The following is a 19,379-nucleotide window of genomic DNA, read 5'->3' on the forward strand; positions in this document are numbered from 1 at the left end:
AAGGTTTTTTGTCATTTACATACAAGCTTTTTTAAAATTGGATATGATTCATAGACGGCGTCAAATCTTCCTTCATCTTCTGTTTCCAGCAGACTGAAAAACCTTTTACAAAATATCACAGACGCAGAGGCTAAAAGACACATTTGCCTTGATTCAAATTCAATCTGCGTCATCCTAAAAAAGTCTGTACCGACACACATACATCTCTGCCGGGACTCGAACCCGGAGCCTCTGGATTAGAAGTCCAGCGCGCTATTCCATTGCGCCACAGAGACTGAGGCACATTTTTTTCTCCATCAAAACCTGCTTTATGCTCCCCCACCCATCGCTGTGCAGCATCCGCTCCATCCCTCAGCATCAGGACCGCAGCCTTGCACATTTTCCGCTACCCGCCGGTAGGGGGTGCTGCTGCAGCCACATTTCCACAATGCCGTCATGAATCAAACCTCTGCTGCTTGAAGGCATGTTCTCTCTTTGAAATATCATAATACCGTAATTACTGGAGTTGAGATGATGCATTGTATGTCCATCAATGGTTATAAGCTAGTGAGTTCTTTTCTTGAAGTGAATAAAAAGATTGCTTATAAGCTCAGTTATAGATTTATACAAACATTTTTTTAAAGCATTTAGATTTCAAACGAGCCGTTTTAAACTCTATCCAGTACCTCATAAAAGTATTCATATTATCAGAGTAACATTATGTCTTAGAAGTTCTCTTAGCTCTGATTGCAGGGTGTCTGACATGTAAATGGCTTCCTACATGAAATCTAATCAAAGCTACAGGCAGTTTTCAACCTGAGCTAGAAATCCACTGGGACTACAAATTACTTTTAACGTACAACAGGAAATTATTTAAGACCTACAGCTCCCTGCTAAAGTATTCATATCTCTTCTTCTGGCTTTGTCTAGAAATCGTTTGTTCCCCCTCTATTATTTCCAAAATAGCTCAAAGCTCAATCAGACTGGATGGAAAACATCTGTGAACATCTATTTTTAAGTCATGTCCCACATTTTAAGTTGGATGTCTGGACTTTAATTTGTCTATTGTAACATATGATCCTGCTTTGGATGGCTCCGTCCATCTTCTCCTCAACTCCGATTAGCATTGCTGTGGCTCCTGAAGGCTAACATTCCCACAGCATGATGATACCACCACTTTATCTCATTTGGTCAGAAGCCTTTCCTCCATGTTTGCAGTGTCACCACCACTAAACTGCAAAGGAGATTTTATTCTTGCTTTCTTTCATCAACAACTTTCTATTTATGCTGTCTATTTACAGGGACAATGTACATTTCATACATTTTTTAGTCAAAAACTGCTAATTTCCATCTGCAGTCCTTGGACAGGTTGATGTAGTCAATTGTGGTTTGACAAATCATAAATTGCTGAAATACCGGTATAATTATTAATTGCATATACGTCTGATAATTCATTATTTAGATCTCACTAAAACCAAACAAACCAAACTACAGACAATTTATAAAACAATTTAATTGTCTTCATCTATAACGAGTAAAAATTCTGCTTTGTCTAGGAAAATATTTGAGGATTAAAAAAAAACAAAAAACTAAAAGTTGTCCACACAACAGATTCCACTGGATCACCGTAGCTCCTCCAGAGTCAGCATGAGACTTTCTGGGTGTTTTCAATTCTTGCTTTCCTTGCCAACTTGTCATGTCAGGTGAATGACCATAAACAGATACACTGCTTTAACTTCTTCACAAATGTATTCCTAACCTGTCTGCTGCGTTCCTCTGCCAACTTCTACTGCCTGTATAAGGCAGATGTATGTGTCCCGAGAATAAATTGCACATATTTGGGTTTCTACCAAATTCTACCAAAGGGGCTGCACAGTGGCGCAGGGGCTGCACAGTGGCGCAGTTGGTAGTACTGTTGCCTTGCAGCAAGAAGGTCCTGGGTTCGATTCCCGGCCGGGGTCTTTCTGCATGGAGTTTGCATGTTCTCCCTGTGCATGCGTGGGTTCTCTCCGGGTACTCCGGCTTCCTCCCACAGTCCAAAAACATGACTGTTAGGTTAATTGGTCTATCTAAATTCTCCCTAGGTGTGTGTGTGTGTGTGAATGGTTGTTTGTCCTGTATGTCTTTGTGTTGCCCTGCGACAGGCTGGCGACCTGTCCAGGGCGTACCCCGCCTCCCGCCTGGAACGTAGCTGGAGATGGGCACCAGCAACCCTCCCGACCCCATTAGGGACAAGGGTGAACAGACAATGGATGGATGGGTTTCTACCAAATATGTGTAACTATGATTTCAGAGAGTAACTGGATACAAAAAGAAATAAAAACCTTGTATAATTTCTTTCATCTTCACAGATGTGGTCTTATATTTCTTAATCCACATAAAAGCGAGATAAACACATTGAACTTTTTTAGGTTGCAAGATGACAGATTGCAACAAAACTAGAGATATAAATACTTCTGCAGTGTACAGTAGATCATAAGTAATTTTCCATTGCATATTAATAGCAATTTGTAGTCTCAGTGGATCTCCAGCAGAGGTCAAAAAGTGCCCATAGCTTTGATTAGACTCCATGTAGGAAGTAATTTACATGCCAAACTCACTGCAATCAGACCACACATACAGGAAGATCTTCAAGCGATAGCATTACACAGATAATTATTTTAAGCTGGCAGTGGTTAAATATAGACACGTTAGGCCAATTATGGAGGTGACGTGAATCTGAAGGGAATTCAGCACCATCAAAAGCACAAACACTTGAGCTTTACAAACTTTGGCAGTCACTGCAGAAACGCTCTGGTTTACTGCGATAAACACGTTAAAATCAAGAAGAGTTTTCCAGCTGGAAAAATAAACTACATCCAAGGTGACATATATTCAATTTGAGTCAACAGTAATAGGTTGATAAACCAATTCTGTTGGACTAACTAGACATCTTCCTTCTGTTTCTTTAGAAATTTTGTTGATCTAAACAGATTTTTGAACCAGCTTGTGCTTTGCTTGCCTCAGAATTTTCCCTTTTACTTATTATCATCCCTCCATCTGCATTTTTTACTGTTTACTTCATAAATGGGGTTTGGATTTGACATAACATCAGAACTCTCTTTCATTCTCACTGCAGGACAAAAGCTGTTCAGCTCCTGTGTTGCACAGAGGGAGGTAGAGCCAGAGGCAAGCTGCTGGTGAGGAGCAGGTTCCCACTCGCAGCTTCCACCACTGGCTCAACACTCCTCTTCCTCTTCCCCGATGTTTGAAAAATGCATCCGAGCATCTTTAGGCTGCGGAGAGGCAATAAACTGCTCTTCAGACGCAAATATTACAGGGCTCATCCTGCACAGACTGACAACGTCGCAGCTCTTCAGGCAGGGAGAAGTGATTAATGAATTTGACGTCACAGAGTGATTAGACAAATAAGGAGATAACATGTAGGTCGCATATAATTTTAGCTCGTGGTTGTTATTCACACCCAGACCAAGTGTGAGGTAAACTGGGTCATATTTGCATGCACGCTGCCTTATGTCACTCTGGATGACCCACAGGTTTTCGGCACAATTAAATGCAAGAAAAAAAATACTCAGCTTCTGGCTACAGCATAATATTATCCTTTATTTTTGATGAAGAAAGGTTAATAGCAAGCCACAACGTATAAACAAAACTTTTACACTTCATATAGTCCATGATCCCTTCACATCAAAGTCAAAGCTATGGAGGTGATGACAGACAGGCCGATGACTGTGTAGCCGGTGCGGTAGACCTCTGGAATTTTGAAGCCTTTCCCGATATCCCAATACTGTAAAAAATTAAAAATAAATAAATGCATATAAAGCAAGCCATAACGGAAAAAGCATCGCCAGATTGTATACCTGAATATGCAATCAGCTTTCTATCAAAGGAAAATTAGATCTCCATTTAGGCTGAATGAGAAATCATGACAAAATGCAAAAACAAAACCATTACAGAGTTCTATAGGCTTAAGAATCTTAAACAGCATGAAAATGGTAAAGGAGTATATTGGGAGGAATCAAAGTCCAATATTTGTCGACTTACCAGGTGACGGATGCCATTGTAGGTATGATAAGACACGGGAAAGGCAATGCCGAATTTTGCCAGCCCAATTAAGAAAGGACCGACGGACAACGAGTGGATCAGGTCCAAGTAGTGGGTGTAGTTTCCAGGCAAGATCAACGCTGCCATGGCAAAGGCTGAAATGGCTGGAAACAGAAGTGAAGAAGAATAAAAATATAGGAGCTTAAAAAAAAAGAAAAAAAACAAAACAATGTGCAGCGTTTCAACACATTTCTCATGTCAATTTTATAGCTCAGGCTCTAAGTATGTAACATCTAAAAATCATTGAAAGGAAGGGTAGACGGATGGACAGCAGATATGTACATCTGGATTATGAAAAATGGGTGAAATAAAAACTGGTTGGAAGAGTCATTCAGGCAAACATGCAAAAATAACTCAGCAGCATTCTGTTATCATTCCCCTTTCGTGTGAGGAATGAGGATGTGTTCCGGTTAAATGCCCGTCAGCACATTTACAGGTGAAAAACCAACATATACACACGCAGAAAACAACTCAGCCAATCAGAAACGGATCATGCACACAACCCCAAAAAACATGGATGAAAGGTTGGAGGTCTGACGGATGGCAGGATGACTGCATGGGTGGACAGAGGAATGAATGGACAAATGTAGACAATGGATGTTTGGCTAAGCGTAAGAGCGTAATGCTATTTACAGAAAGACAGATGGAAGAATAGATGTATGTATGGATGAGAGGACAGACAGAGAAATAAATGAATCACTGGATGTACTAATGGTGAAACAAAAGGACAGATTGGAAAATGAATGAATAAAAAGCAGGTTAGCAATTATTAATTGATAGACTAATGTAAAGAGGGACAAATGGATGCTGAATCGATGAAAGGATGTACGTATTAATGCATCTAAAGGATAAACAGAAGGATGGATGGAGGGAAAGGCGGATTGGTGAGGATTTACAGATAGATGGAAATGATGGTAGATTCATTCATGAATGATATTTCTATGTATATCCTTTATAACACAATCCAGGGTTTAAAAAAACATTTAGAAAGTTGGCAGCTGTACCAGGATAAGGTTAAGGTAATTCCTCCATATTGTTATTTTCTTACCATAATTCTCCACACTGGCTCATTAGTCATACATTACTTTATTTCACAAGACTATGAATGAGTCAGACGGCTGGCCTGTTACTTCCCAACATATAGAGTTCCTCAATTCTGGTTTCTCTAACACTAAACTTCAAAATGAAAACCAAACAGCGGCTCTGAATCTGACCATCTACACACTGGCAGTCTATTACAAAACACTGAATGCAAATTTGCCCCTTGGCTTCTATTGGTTTTGTCTGAATGAATAAAAACTAAATGTCTTTCCATTTCCTTTCTGAAAGAAAAAAAATAATAGAATGGATATTAAAGTAAACACAAAGCTGAGCTTTGAACGAAGAAAGGAAAACAACAACAAAACAAATTAAAGCAAGACCCTTCACTCAACTCTGCTACAGTAAAATAATGGCTGGAATATGTAAAATAAGTACAGTTAAAGCAAAGAAATACAGCGTATAGAGCTGATTCACAGTTGGTGACAGTTTTAGTTTGCTGGCACATATAATATGTTGACAGAAGGTTGAATAGAATAAGTGAGTGATAGGGTGTGCCACTGCAAGTGGCAGCCCAGAGAACTGACCTTTATTGAATACATAAACATGCAAAACAAAACTTAACTCAGCTTTCACAGCGCCTTTCATCAATGTCAGTGGCTCTTTTGTGCAGCATCACCGCCATTCACGTTCAGTGCTTTAAAGCAGGCATGAGACTAAGAGCCGCTAAACTGCCTTTTCACATCCACAGGTTTAATTGAACAACATTTGCTTTTTTTATTCTAGTAAATGCTCTTAAGAGAAATCAATAGCGATGGGAGTAAAATGCCCTGAAGAGATTTTCAGGGTCAATCAGGAGTGACTGCAAAGCACAGCCTCACTTTGATATTAGATTTATAGCAGCACAGACTCAAACTGGGTAGGAAGCAGTGTCTGTGTGTGGAATAATTTCTTTATGGTATAAACCAAGCACGACTTGGAGGAAACAAGCTTTACCTCCACTGAGTCCAATTCCGGTTCCTCTGTGTGTGATGGACATCATCATGGGAATGGACCATCTGCACCAAACACAGGAGCCACATATTTACCATCGCTGGCAGGGAAAAATGTATATCTATACAATAGGAATTCACTAAAAAGTTATTTTACTGCAGTACTTGTTAGAAATATCAAAATGTTAAACCTTTATATGACATAGATCCCTACAAACGGTGATACATTTTAAATTAATATTTCTAAAAATGTTGATCAATATTGCTCACAGCTAATGGAAAAATTAATTTTTATGAACAATACAGGTGTTTTCTAATTGCTGCTGCCACTAGTCTGTAGGAGCTGAGTGGGGCCTGTGGTGCTTTGTGATACTCACACAGGGGATAAAAAAGTCAAAGCAACAATTCAGATATGTTTTTGATGAAGGAATAACATAATAATCATAATGTAAAGACTAAAAAGTGGATTTTCCATAATACACCTCTTTTAACAGTAACTTTGATACTGCTTTTGATACGCTATTGTTCCTCCAAACCCTGGGAACTTGATTTCTAAATTGAACTGAAAATATACTATTATCTGAATACAAGAGTTAAACCTTAAATAGGTTTTAATTCACAATCCTCTAATGTCTGTGGTTTTTCCTGTTGCTTGTGCACCTTCTTTCATCACATTTTCTCCTTCTACTAAACTTTCTATTAATACATTTAGATGCAGCATGTTGTGAACAGCCAAATTGTTTAGAAATGACAATTGTCCAGTCTCCTCCATGATTGTGTTAGCGAAACATTGTCAGAATAAACAAATTTCTAAATCAATATCCTTTTTGTATTGGATGTATAAAAGTAATATTGTATTTTTCTGAGAAATATATGTTGGGTTTTTATTAGTTATCAGAGTTAACTTCTTCAAATACATCACTCTATGTGTGTAAAAAAAATTATAGGTGTTTCACTTTTTAACAACAAAGGAAAATGAACTTTCTTGATATATTTCTAGTTTATTGTGATAAGCTTGTAGGTGGGAGTGAAACAAACACTAAACAAAATCTCGATTGACCTTCACAGATATTAAAGGTGAAATAGCAAAACAATGACAGGAGTTGTACAACAAAACTACAAGCCATGACAGCAACTTTTTCCACAGGCAAATTTACAAGTTAATGACAGGTAAAACGTCTCTATAATTATCTACATATATTTATTATGTTTATGCCAAAGGCGGTGAAGGAATCTGAATCCAACTATTAGACCACAGCAGGTAACAACAATACATTTTTAGAAATGTCAGTGCAACTGATAAATGTCCCTCTTCATTAAAATGAAAACAGTGAAAATGAATCCAGAAAAAGAGCTTTGTGAAAACTTGCAAAACACTTATTAAAAGTTTTCTTAACTGCAGATTTTATGATGCTAGCGACTGGCTATTAATACATTAAGATGTTTATTGCTCTAAATATACAGCAATGCTGCCGTCTCCTGCTGTTTAATTGGCATTAAAGACAGAAAATGCAGCTGAATACCAAAATGAACCTAATGGTGTTATTATTTTTGCCTTATTCTTGGTTTGCATAAGATCTGCAGTGTGTAAGGAAATAAAGATTGCATTACATTATATAAGCTGCACTAATGAGGTCAGTTTGACACCTTGGTAATCTTAATCTGCTTAGTTTTCTGAGCAACCCACACAACACAAAAATCAGGTTGTACGTACTTGTAAATTGTGATGTGTGGAGACATGGGTCTGTTTAAGCTGGAATTTTTGGCCCAAAACTTGTTCATCTCCTCTTTAGCTGTGGTTCCCATTGGAGCAGCTCTGAAACAAAGAACAGATGATTTAAACAGAGGCTTGCCGCTGCTTATTTCACACTTTTCATGTGCGGACACTGGATTGTGTGCTGGTCATTTTGGCCCATCTTCATTTCATTACTTTAACTTTTTCTGAATTTGTACTTGAATATTCCGGGTATGAAATGGAGCAATCTACTGTTCTGACTGTGAGCCAGTTTATATCTGCCAAGATGATTATTCATAGCGGCTTAGTTAAATGTCTTATATCAATATCAGACCAGAGTGTGGTCACTTTGTGTTATTCTGGTTATATTTCAGATCCAAAGCTATCATGAGCCATTTCATATTGGTCAACAAGTCAAAATAAATGGTATTTAAGCGCAACACAAAGTTCTCATAAAGTAATTTAAAGCAATCAAGTTTATTTGTACATTCACATTTCAGCAACAAGGCAGTTCAAAGTGATAAACATTATAAAAAACACAAAAGCAGAAAATCATAAAAGACACCAAATTCAATAATTGAGAAAACCAGTAAACATTACATTTTCTTAAGTGTCATCGTTACACAAATTTGTTGTTTTATTTATTGTAGTTCAAAATATAAAACATGTGGAGTTTTAGTCAAGATTTAGTTATACAATGTCACTCTAAATTATATCATATAATTTATGGGCTTCAAACATTTTTATGATCATTATTCTCCTTAAGATTATTTTTTTTACTGGCTTTTAAGAAGAGACCACTAATCTGAAGCCCAAAGAAAGAGTTCCAGAGTTTGGAGCCACTGAGCGGATCCTCAGTCTCATTTTGTTTTCATCTTAGCTGCTCCAGGTCACAGGACCTCAAGGAGCCACTGGGAATGTACGGTGCAGAAAGCCTTTGATAAAACCTGAAACCTGTCTGTGAGCAGCTCTCAAAGTCGGGAAAATCATCTTAAAGTGCACTCTAAAATGAACTGGAAGCCAGTGTAGTTGCATCTAGATTGGAGTCACATGTGAAAACTAAAAGGATTTTGTCATTTTGAAAAACTTGCAACTGTTCGAGGGAGGTTTTGCTAAGAAGTGTTTATAATGCAGCGCTATGAAAAGATGAAAAATAAAGCATGAGTGATGATCTCAATCTCAGGATGCGAGTATAAATGGAGCTTCATTTGGAAATATTTTTCAGATTATATAAACAGGAACAAACCACAGACTCAACATGTGTATCTAAAGTCAAACAAGAACCAACAGTTATGCCAAGATTCCTAAAAAAAGAATTAGCTGATAGGGCCATTTCAAGACGCAAACTTAAAAGCAGCTCACTGGTTTGCTTGAATCAGTAGACCATTTCACAAAACATTTTAAGATGGACTTGAGACAAATTAGTGTAAGTTGTGATGCGTTTGAAATAGGAGGAGAAATGGCAGATTAATCTAAGCATAACTGACAGGTAGTGACAATGCCATTTGTGTTGATTAATCAAAGGAAAAGCCAACGTTGTGGCTCAAGGATGTGATGCAATTATAGTGTATGTTTCATTGTCTCAGCCAGCTGTGGGATTTGAAGTTATAAACAACAGAACTATTTGAGGGGAATAGGAGGAAGGATTTTGAAGCAAGAGAAACTTTTTTGTTATTGTTTCAAAAACAATAGTGCACGGAAACACTTCACATCCACAGTTCCACCTCACGCCTCCTTTGGTTCCATAATGTCAAACTTCTTTATAAAATCTTAACCCAGCAATTTGTAACAGACATAGGTGCCTCAAAGAGAAGTGATATCCAGGAACTGTTTTAGTGAAAGAGGCTACTGTAAGAAATGAAAGATTATTCATGTGGATTTTCACACAAGTTCAAAACTTACTGTCTGTAGAGGACATGGTAGTGAGGTTTTGAGAGACAGACACCCTGACGAGACAAAGTCCTGCAAATAAAAAAATAAAGGAAAATGTTAAATGTAGTTAGATAAATATGTATTACACATTGTGTAATACATATTTATAGGAAAATGTAATGCAAAGCACCTTAATGCTTTACATTACAAAACTGTTCTTTTTAATGTCAATCTATATGTTTAAATTGTACTTTCTTTCAAAACATTTGACTGAAATAACTAGCGCAGCTCACTTCTTATGAACTCAGGTCAGAAGGAGACGAAGTAGTTTAAAAGCATGAGCATGTTTTAAAATTAAACACTGATTATCTCATATCACTTTCCTCTGTTCACAAAAAGATTTTAGAGGACATCCTCTTCAGAAAAGCATCCAGTCAGCAGCCGCAGAGCTTTACACACAAGAATACAAACCCATTAAAAGCACGTGGATAAACTCCAGCGGACTAAACGTGCATCTAATCGCACAATAAAACGTAAAAAGAGGTAAATACAATCGTTTCAATCAGCCAGTTATTATATTCAGAGCCAAAGTCCTCTAGGTGAGCGATTCAATGCTCCTGGAAACATGTAGCATTAGCCAGTTGGCTAACTATGTAGCATAGCATTCATAAAAAACGTTCCATTATGACCGGAAATGTGAAGTCACATTTCTCCAAATGTCCTCACCTTTAACAAATTTACGTCCTGTACAAGTTATTGTGACGAGCTACCCAGGGAAAACTAGGAATAAAGCTGTCCCTGTGCCCAAAAGTTACAAATGACAGACGTACTGACCTTAGAAGCAGCGCCATGTTTGTCAGGCAGTGAGCGGAAGTGACGATGCGGATGTTGTTGTTCCAAGCGGGGTGTTTTAAAACAGGAGGCAGATTGAGGTAAACGAAACAGTTTCTTTAGGCATGTGAGCTTGTACTTTTTAAAACTGCATAATAGTTGAATCTAGACAATTAAAATAAATTAAATTTTAAAATATTCATTTAAAAATATCAATATGCATGTATTTTATTTTTCAATATGTATTTGATTTTCGACCACAGTTTAATCCAAAAGATTCCAGAAAAATTTATTTGCAGCCGTTACAGAAACTGTATTAAATTCCAAAATACAAGAAGAAAAAAGTCAATACATCTTTGGTGCATTTTTTTTTTTTTACTGTATAAAACATTGTCAAGTTTTAAAGAATAGTAAAAGTTATATCCTATTAAAAGGATATTAGCAGTTAATATTTTACCTTCAGTGCATAGCTGTCATAGCATTGTTGCTTCTTATGAATACAGATTAGTTGGACTCAGCAGATTAAGAAGCTCTAAGGGCCAATATCAAAAGAAAACTTATACCATTTGGGAGGGGTCTTCACATCCAGGCCTGTAGGCCGATGTCCTGCAACTTTTAGATGTCCCCCTGGTTAAACACATCAGAATCAAATGGCTGAATTACCACCTCAGTGTACAACCAAGTCCTACCAACCTCATTATTCCACTCAGGTGTGTTGAAGCAAAGACACATCTAAAAGTTGCAGGACACTGTACCCAGAGGCTTGGATTCGATGTGGGTCACTAAAATATTGTGCTGCTGGTTGGGTACTAACAGTTTCTAACATTTTATAGGAACCACACTTCAAATATTTTAAAGATCTAAATTTTTATTTAAAAAAAAAAATAATAATTAATTTAATGCAAAATTATAAATATTTTTTTTATGTACGCTGAATGTTTTAAAAGGGTATTCAAGTTGCAGCAAGTTAAACTGGATCCAGCCAGCATGTGTATGTGGGCCCCATCTGGGTTTATTTCAGGTTGAATAGGGTATTAAATGGACCTTGAGGAGGACACCAATTTCAAACAGATGTATTCTTCTTTTATTGAAAATGCTAATTAGATTGATCAAGCTGCAATTGTTCAAAGCTTCAGCAGGGCAGATTTAATAAAAATAATGAAATTAAGTTAGTTGATTATCTTAGGAATATGGCTTTTTGTTTTGAATAATTTCAAGCAAGTAATGTTTGTTATAAAAAGGTTGTGATTAAAATAAATGTAAAAAGAAAAGCTAAAGATACAACAGACAACATTGATGCCCGTAGCAAAACCCAACCATCACTGTAGATTTGTGCTTTAATTTGTATAATTTGCAAAATATGTTCCTTGTGAGGAGTTTTTACTATTTGTGTCCCTGTGCACATACAGACCCACATGAAGAACAGTCTTGGCCACTCAATACAAAGGCTTTCTCCTAGAGGATTCCCTGAATTCCTTTAATAATTGGAAATATTTCAAGCGTGATTGCTCATAAGAAAAAAGAGCAGCCTAACGAGGATGAGTCTTGGGGTGGTTTGAAGTTCGAAGAAAGTCTTTGTTGGAAATATCTATCGAGGAATATTTTTTCCTTTTTTAACTTTTAAAGACTTATTTGTAACATGTGAAAAAAAATACTGACCTCTCCATGTTACAAGGAGAGGTCATTGTAACATGAATATGTCCCTGACCTACTGTACCTGATTTTATATTTTGCAGAATTTAAATTAATAAGACTTCTATTTTATTTGATGCATTTGATGCGTTGTTCTTGGGAATATTTGGAAGTGAACATGGTCTTTAAATAAAATGCAAATGTGTCCATCAAGTTTTACTCTGTTTTTTACGTTAATATCTTACCAGTTTTGGACTTGAGTTTTAGAATAAGGAGCATGAAGAAGTACATGTTGCATTTCAAACTGTTTGACTTCCATTCATTTTAGTAACTGCATTTATGTCTAACCCAGACTTTTCCAGTACTGGTCTATTCCTAACCCTAGCCTTAACCAAAACTTAATTCACATCATACCTCTACAGCAGGAGTCTCAAACTCCAGGCCTCGAGGGCCACAGTCCTGCAGGTTTTAGATGTGCCATAGGTACAAAACACTGGAATGAAATGGCTTAATTACCTCCTCCTTGTGTAGATCAGTTTTCCAGAGCCTTAATGGCCTAATTATTCTGTTCAGGCACAGACAGATGTGCAGCAGAGGCACACCTAAAAGTTGCAGGAGGGCCTCGAGGACTGGAGTTTAAGACCCCTGCTCTACAGCTAACTAGTAGAGCAAAAAAAAAAAAGTGAAGACCAGGAAAAAATCCTCACTTTCCACAAATGACCTTCATTTGTTGGTAAGTGTTGTAAAGGTAGTCCTCTGTATGTCACATATACAAGTGTACACACACAAGCACACTACACTAAGCAACACTTACTGTTAATATTAATAATGCCCAGGAGCAATATTACATTGAATGTTTAATATAAACAGCACAATACTTATAGTAGGTGAAAAATTGCACTATTAGTAAGCTACTTTGATCTATGTTAATGTACATTTAAAAATCTGTTGTATGATCAATCTCATAGCCTACCAAACATTAGTTTAGAGAATGATCCATGAGAGGGAACATTGCTTCCATTGCTGTTACTCACAAAGGGACAAAAAGTCTTGGATAAATTTCAGAGATCCACAGGGACATTCTGAAGTGACCTGGAGGAAGCAATTCATGCATGTGAAAGGAGAACGTGTGTTCTGTGCAATGTACTTGCAAAAAATTAATGACAGTCAACAACAAAGAGTCATAGATAGTAATCCATTTTATTTGAAAACTTTCAAACTGATGAAAATCATTCACTGTTGCTTTTCACTCAAAGGCCACAATACATCACTTCAGTAAGAGTTTACGTGAGGCACAAAGGTGGACAAGAACATCATTGTGCTGTAAATGTTTTCTGATGAAACAGAAGAAAGGAACAACTCACAAGCCTCTTTTCAGCAGTATTTTATGATAATCGGATTTGTGAACTGATCCATGCAATATTACATCTGACAGACACACACGCAGTTTCACCCTCACAAAGCCCGGAAGTAAAACACACATACACACACGATGCAAACTGACATTTTCTGAATGTTAATAATACGTCTCCTCCTCCACCCAACCTGGAAGAAACCAAGAGAAAGAGAGAGAAGGAGAAAACAGAGGAAAAGTGTCAGGGAACAAAAAAAATGACAGGTTTCATAATAACCCATTGTATCGCTCTATTTGTATTCATCTCATTGCCTTTCTCTTCGTACATTTCCAAATGAATCCCCTTATAACTCAGAGTCTGATCAGCAGCCCGTGACACACAGATTAACAGAAATGATTAACTGTCAGCATGGATTGTATTTGTCTGCCCACGTCTTGCCCCTCATCAGCTGAGACGCATTGGCAGAGAGCAGATTTTCAGCCATTGTAAAGTTTCTATATTGTATGGATGATCTTCAGGGCATATCTCAAGAGTCTTCATCAGCCTGCTTTAATTTCCTCTCCAATCATTTAGCATTGGCTCTGTTGATGGGTGATCAGGTATGTTTATTTCCTGGCCTGAGTTTGACATATTGGATATTAGCTCGTTGGCAAACAGGATAACCACTGCGCTGTGCTTCAACACAGATTACAGCCGGAAGATCAAATTGGCTTGCCAGAAAAAGATTGTTCATGTCTTTGTTTTATTCGAAAGTCTGTGCTTTAAACTTCTACTTGTTTAAATGAGTAACTGCGTTTCAAGTACAAATCTGCGAAAAGTTTTGACAATATTCTGCTAGTGTCGAAAAAATAACATTTTGCAATTTTGGTGTTTAATTTAAATAAGAGCCGCAATTAAAATCACAAGTGATTAAGTTTGGTTACACAATAAATAATAAAATAAAAAAATAATCCTCCAAATTACTTCCCGTCATCTTCTTTGTGGTTTGCACCAATGAAAAGATCTGGTTGTTGATGTGACTCATGATACAAAAAACAATTTTCCATTGTAGCCGTGAAATAAACCAGTTTTGATACAGAGTCATGACTTGCATCTGCTAAAGAAAATCTATGAACCTACTAAAAAATTAGGGTGTTTGGAAGGATATCTTCCACTCATAACTTTATCAATGATACAAATGGAAACATGCAAAAACCTTGGTCAGCAATCATAATAATATATCATTTAATTTCAGTGACCGAATTTGTTGAAAAATGTCACCGTTTTATTTTATTTAAAAAAATGTCCCTATCAGAACCAAACTTCTCAAGGGGAGAGTGAGAGTGAGGACATCCATTATAAATTGAAATGCTTATACCCAGTGGTTGTTTTGAAACTTTATTGAATATAAAGTTATTGTGAAATCATCCCACCCTGAAAAGCAGAATAGTTCAATAAAATAATTTGAAGATCTAAAATAATACGTCATTCTTGCTCAGGATGAGCTTTTCCTTCTCACCAGAACTTTGCAACAATTGGCAAACTCCTGTGGGGCAAAACAGATTCTTCAGTTGTAGGGGCAAACAAAGCGGAGCTGAAATAATTTCTGCCTGACCCAAAAAGCCTTGACATCCATCAAAAAGGCTTAATGACCAGATGCATTGTAGGACAAGGATCAGCATTCTACGACCTTTGATAGATGGAGTCCTGCAAGAGGCCAGAAAAATCTAAACCTGGCCAAGTTTCTGTTGAAAGGTCTGAATTCAGCTCAAGATTCAGCTGGACTGAACAGCCATGTGTGTGTTTTTTTTTTACATTTCTTTGTTTATCCTCAAGACTGCAAACAGTGATCTAAAAGGTTACTTAAAACTCTGATCACAATCTGGTGAATATGCAGCAGTTGGCTTGAGCTTGAGATCAAATTCAATTTCAGCTGTCAAGAGGATGTTTGAATTTCACCAACAGAGATTTTCTCGTTTATAAGCTGTGATTTTATGCTCCTTTTATTAAACAGAATACCTGAACAAACTGTCCTGACACAACAGCATTTAAATGCTATTTTGTTAGAAATCAAACTTGAGAGACAAGCAATAATCATTCCAGTGTTGCACAGGCAGAAGCTTTTATAGCCTAAGAATTAGGCTTGAATCGATTGCATTCTACTAGATTCCTGATAGTTTTCAGTTGCATTTACCAACCATCAGGCTTCTGGGTTTTTTTTTATTACAGCTTGGATTGATAGAAACTTTTAAAAGGAAAATGAGTGCAGATCCTGTTTCACAATGCATCCTAAAATTAACAATGATGCCATTCATTCATGTCAGAGACTAAAGGTAGGTTACTCCCTTTGCTTTATTCACACGATGGGACTTTTCAATGAGACAGCTGCAACCGGTGCTGAATGTTCCTGCATCCCAACCAGTTCTCTTTTGCATTACACCAAAATAAAAGCTGACAGTAATCACCCATAATTGTGATTAATTTCTCAGCAATTCATCAGTCAGTTACATCATATTTGTTATTCATTCTGGTTCAAACCGAGAAACAATGACACACGAACAAACTGCAGCAATTTTTTGCTTGATTGACTGATGATTTGTTTCTGCTATAGAAGCCAACAGAAAACATGACAAATTCAGTGCGGAAAATAAGTATTTGATTCCTTGCTTATTTTCTACATTTGCTCACTTGCAAAAAAAGCGCATTATAGTAGTTTTATTTTATTTTAAAAAGACAGTATTAACATAAATTTCTGACAAAAATGCATTACAAAAAAAATAGTTTGCATATAATCAAGTGAATAACAAAACCAGAATTATGCCACCCAGAGATTGTTTATGTTGCCATGTTACACACAGATGAATCAGCTATTTATTAGCATATATGAAACACACAAGTGCACAGAATAAGTTTCTTTAACTCCAACCACCATGGACAGATCAAAGAGCTGTTAAAGGTAGATGGATACCATGAACATCAGCCAGAGTTTTTTGAGAAGGTGAGAGCTTTTAAGACAATAGGCTCACTTCAAATGGACCAGAGTTTGTTTAACCCCTTGGTCCAGACCTTTTGTGCAGGTGAGAATACAATAAAGTAAATCCTAAATCAACCAAACCAAGACTCACATTTCGAGGCGGTCTTTGTTTCCAAACGAACTTCGGTATGGTTCGCCAAAAGTGTATTTATAACATGGGGAAAATGTGTTGTTATAAGTGAAATAATCTGCCAATGGATTTAAGGAATTATTTACTTAAAACAAGCTCATGTATCTTGCTATAAAGTTGCTTGTAAGTTAGTTTTTTCTCATTTCAAGTGTACTAAGATATTTGCACTTAAAACTAAAATCAAAAGTTCTTCGATTTTGTGCCTTGATACGACCCAACTGCAGGAAATATACGTCTTTTTGGACTTCGCCATTCATCATTGCTTGGCATTTTGGTCAAAACAAGCTCTTCCATGTTGCTAATGCTAATACTGGTTGTACAGGTTGGGATAAAATCGCACCATTTTCTGCTTAGTGATGCTGCTGCCAGCATGTTATGAGTCAGGACACACAGAGGATCTCCCTGATTCAGCTTGCAGCAGTATTTACTGACTCTGTTCCAAAATAAGAAATACCCCACTGCAATACATGTGGTTAAAGAGCTGCTCATTCAAAATGGTATTGCAGTTATGCAGGACTTCCATATTTGTTTTTTCTCGGTCCTTCATTTCTGTCCAGTGGGAGCAATTATTGTCACAATTATTGTGGCTTTGTTTGCAAATTATAGTCCACTTGCAAATAAGCACAATGTGAAAGCAAACCATGCAAAATGAAAAAAATAAAGTCTGCATTCAGTCCAGACCAAACAAAAGACCTAAAGGACTTTTTTGGTGTGAATACATCCTAAAATGACCACCAGTCAACCTCTACATGAGGAGGTGAAGGGGTGAAAATATTCATAAGAAAGGTAATGGATCAGCCTGCAGCTATATGGAAAGTTACAGGACCACAGTAACCAAGAACACCACGGGTAAAGCATTGTAATGGACTGAAATCTTACATTCTACTCATGAAGAAGGCATGTACAGACATTTCTTTGGTTTGCCTGTGAACTTCTTAATGATTCAGAGAAGAGAGAATCTGCTGTGGTCAGATGAGACCAAAGTCAAGCTATTTTGCATCATCTCAACCTGCTGTGTTTGGAGGAAATGAGTTGATATGACCTGAAGAACGTTGTGGAAACATTGCTCTGGGACTGTTTTTCTGCTAGTAGCATACAATGGCTTCCTCACATCAAGGGTCTATAGAACAGTGTGATTTCTTATTAAATCTAGGAGGAGAACACCAAAGATGGGTCATGGATAAGTGTTCCAGCATGACAGTATAACCCAAGATACACTGCTAGGACAGCAATGATGGAGCCAGAGAGGAGCCATGTTAAGGTTATGGAGTGGCTGGGTATGTTCAGTTGGGGGGTAAAAAGGAACTTCAGTCTAACAGAAAATCAATGACATGAGCAGAAGCTTCCAGTTGCCAAGCAGCAGGCAAGAAACCTAGAGGGTTTAGAGAGTTTCTGTACAGAGTAGTTGGTTAAAATCCCTTCTGAGATGCATAAAAACCTGGTGACCGCCTACAGAAAATGTCTGAGTGCTGTGCTCACCAACATAAGTTTCTTCACCACTTTCTGAGTTCAGATTGGACAAGAAATGAAATATATTTCAATCAATAACATACAAACAATAATAACTTTTATGTGATGTATTTTCTCATAATTTCTGTTCATGTTCTGTACATGACATGACCATATTATGTACCGATAAAGTTTTTTGTTCCTAAGTGAGCAACCTTGGATATTAACAGGGGATCAAATACTTATTTCCTTCACTACAGATCATGTTTTGCCGTGTTTGCAAGCATTTTGATATGTGGATTTCTTATGGAATGGTGTGCAGTGTTATCTCAGAATGGTAAAATGATTATCTGAAATTAGAAAAACAGACTAATCTGTTCAAGATTATCAATAGTTTTAAATCTTTGAATGGATGCTAAAATTAAAGTTTTTGTATCAGTTTTAAATTAAACAAGTTAAGTAAGTGATCAGGTCATTTCATAAAGTTTCAGATTTATATTGATTTCAACACTACATTCACACTCAGGTGAGTGTACTGTATGCTGCTGTAACCCCCACCTGTATATTTATGTATGTTTCATTTTCTTCTGTTTTTTAGTTGTGCCTGATTTCCTGTGACGTTTCTCATCATCCAGCTGAAAATAAGATCTAAAAACCAGTCTTGTAATTTGTCAAAGTGTCCTGGAGCAAGACATTGAAAGCTATTGCTGCCTCCAAGAAGCTTACAGGTGGATAAATGAGGATTTGAAAATTTTAATTATTGGCTGAAAAGACTTTCATAACATAGTGCTGTGTCTGTTTAATCATATCTTCTAGAAAGTACTTGATAAATTGCATAGCAGTGTATACAGCGCAACATCTGCTGCAGAGGGGCTTCGTGTGCGTGGAGATTTTAGGACTTTAATGCCAAACAGAGCTGCCATGAGAGTTTCAAATTAAAAGAGGAAAGTCTTATTTGGAGCATTTACTTTTTACACAGACAGTTTGGAAAGCTGAGACATGAGCACTAGATCAGAGCCACAGTTTTAGTGGAAAATAGCAAATGGGCAAAAGGGATGTTAAGCTGTTGTTTCCTTACTTAATTTTTCATCCAATAAAAACAAACGAGCTGAAAACCTTTTCATCCTTAAAACTGCTTACCTCCTGGGCTCCTCCGCAGAATTAATTTACGGACTTCATCGTAAACAAAAATGAGCAGGCTGTAGGGAAAGGCACAGAACCACCACAGAATCCTGAGAGCAACAGGAAA

At 37.1% G+C, this 19,379-nt stretch overlaps 2 protein-coding genes and 1 non-coding gene across 4 annotated transcripts in view; all 3 read right to left on the minus strand.

Annotated features, from left to right (window-relative positions):
• Window positions 1-201: 201 nt before the first annotated feature.
• On the minus strand, window positions 202-275 carry trnar-ucu (transfer RNA arginine (anticodon UCU)). The gene has a single exon. It is a non-coding gene; the product is annotated as a tRNA-Arg (tRNA).
• Window positions 276-3,558: 3,283 nt separating this feature from the next.
• Window positions 3,559-10,631, minus strand: sdhc (succinate dehydrogenase complex, subunit C, integral membrane protein). Of its 2 annotated transcripts, none has more exons than XM_028019444.1 (6): window positions 10,555-10,631; window positions 9,751-9,810; window positions 7,828-7,929; window positions 6,118-6,179; window positions 4,024-4,187; window positions 3,559-3,766 (listed from the first exon to the last, which is right to left on the minus strand). In XM_028019444.1, exons 1-6 carry the CDS (start codon window positions 10,569-10,571, stop codon window positions 3,662-3,664), a joined length of 510 nt encoding a protein of 169 aa, XP_027875245.1. In that variant the 5' UTR covers window positions 10,572-10,631; the 3' UTR covers window positions 3,559-3,661. The 2 variants fall into 2 exon arrangements, with proteins under 2 accessions (XP_027875245.1, XP_027875246.1); XM_028019445.1 differs by lacking the exon at window positions 10,555-10,631 and adding an exon at window positions 10,447-10,468.
• Window positions 10,632-13,364: 2,733 nt separating this feature from the next.
• The window catches only part of atp1a2a (ATPase Na+/K+ transporting subunit alpha 2a), a 58,761-nt gene continuing 52,746 nt past the window's right edge, over window positions 13,365-19,379 (minus strand). The window contains exons 23-24 of the mRNA XM_028019424.1: window positions 19,271-19,362; window positions 13,365-13,728 (exon numbers count right to left, since the gene is read on the minus strand). Of these exons, the coding sequence (XP_027875225.1) occupies window positions 13,700-13,728; window positions 19,271-19,362 (121 nt within the window). The 3' untranslated portion in view covers window positions 13,365-13,699. The remainder of the gene's footprint in view (window positions 13,729-19,270; window positions 19,363-19,379) is intronic.

The sequence above is a fragment of the Xiphophorus couchianus genome, chromosome 6 (genome assembly GCF_001444195.1).
Source record: "Xiphophorus couchianus chromosome 6, X_couchianus-1.0, whole genome shotgun sequence".
NCBI lineage: Eukaryota > Metazoa > Chordata > Actinopteri > Cyprinodontiformes > Poeciliidae > Xiphophorus > Xiphophorus couchianus.

Bases quoted from the DNA above. Each gene is read 5' to 3' on its own strand.
- sdhc (XM_028019444.1), bottom strand. The intron at 4,188-6,117 runs GTAAAGCTTGTT...TTCTGTTTCCAG, and splicing joins CGGAATTGGACTCAGTGGAG to CCATTTCAGCCTTTGCCATG. The intron at 3,767-4,023 runs GTAAGTCGACAA...AATTTTTTACAG, and splicing joins ACAATGGCATCCGTCACCTG to TATTGGGATATCGGGAAAGG.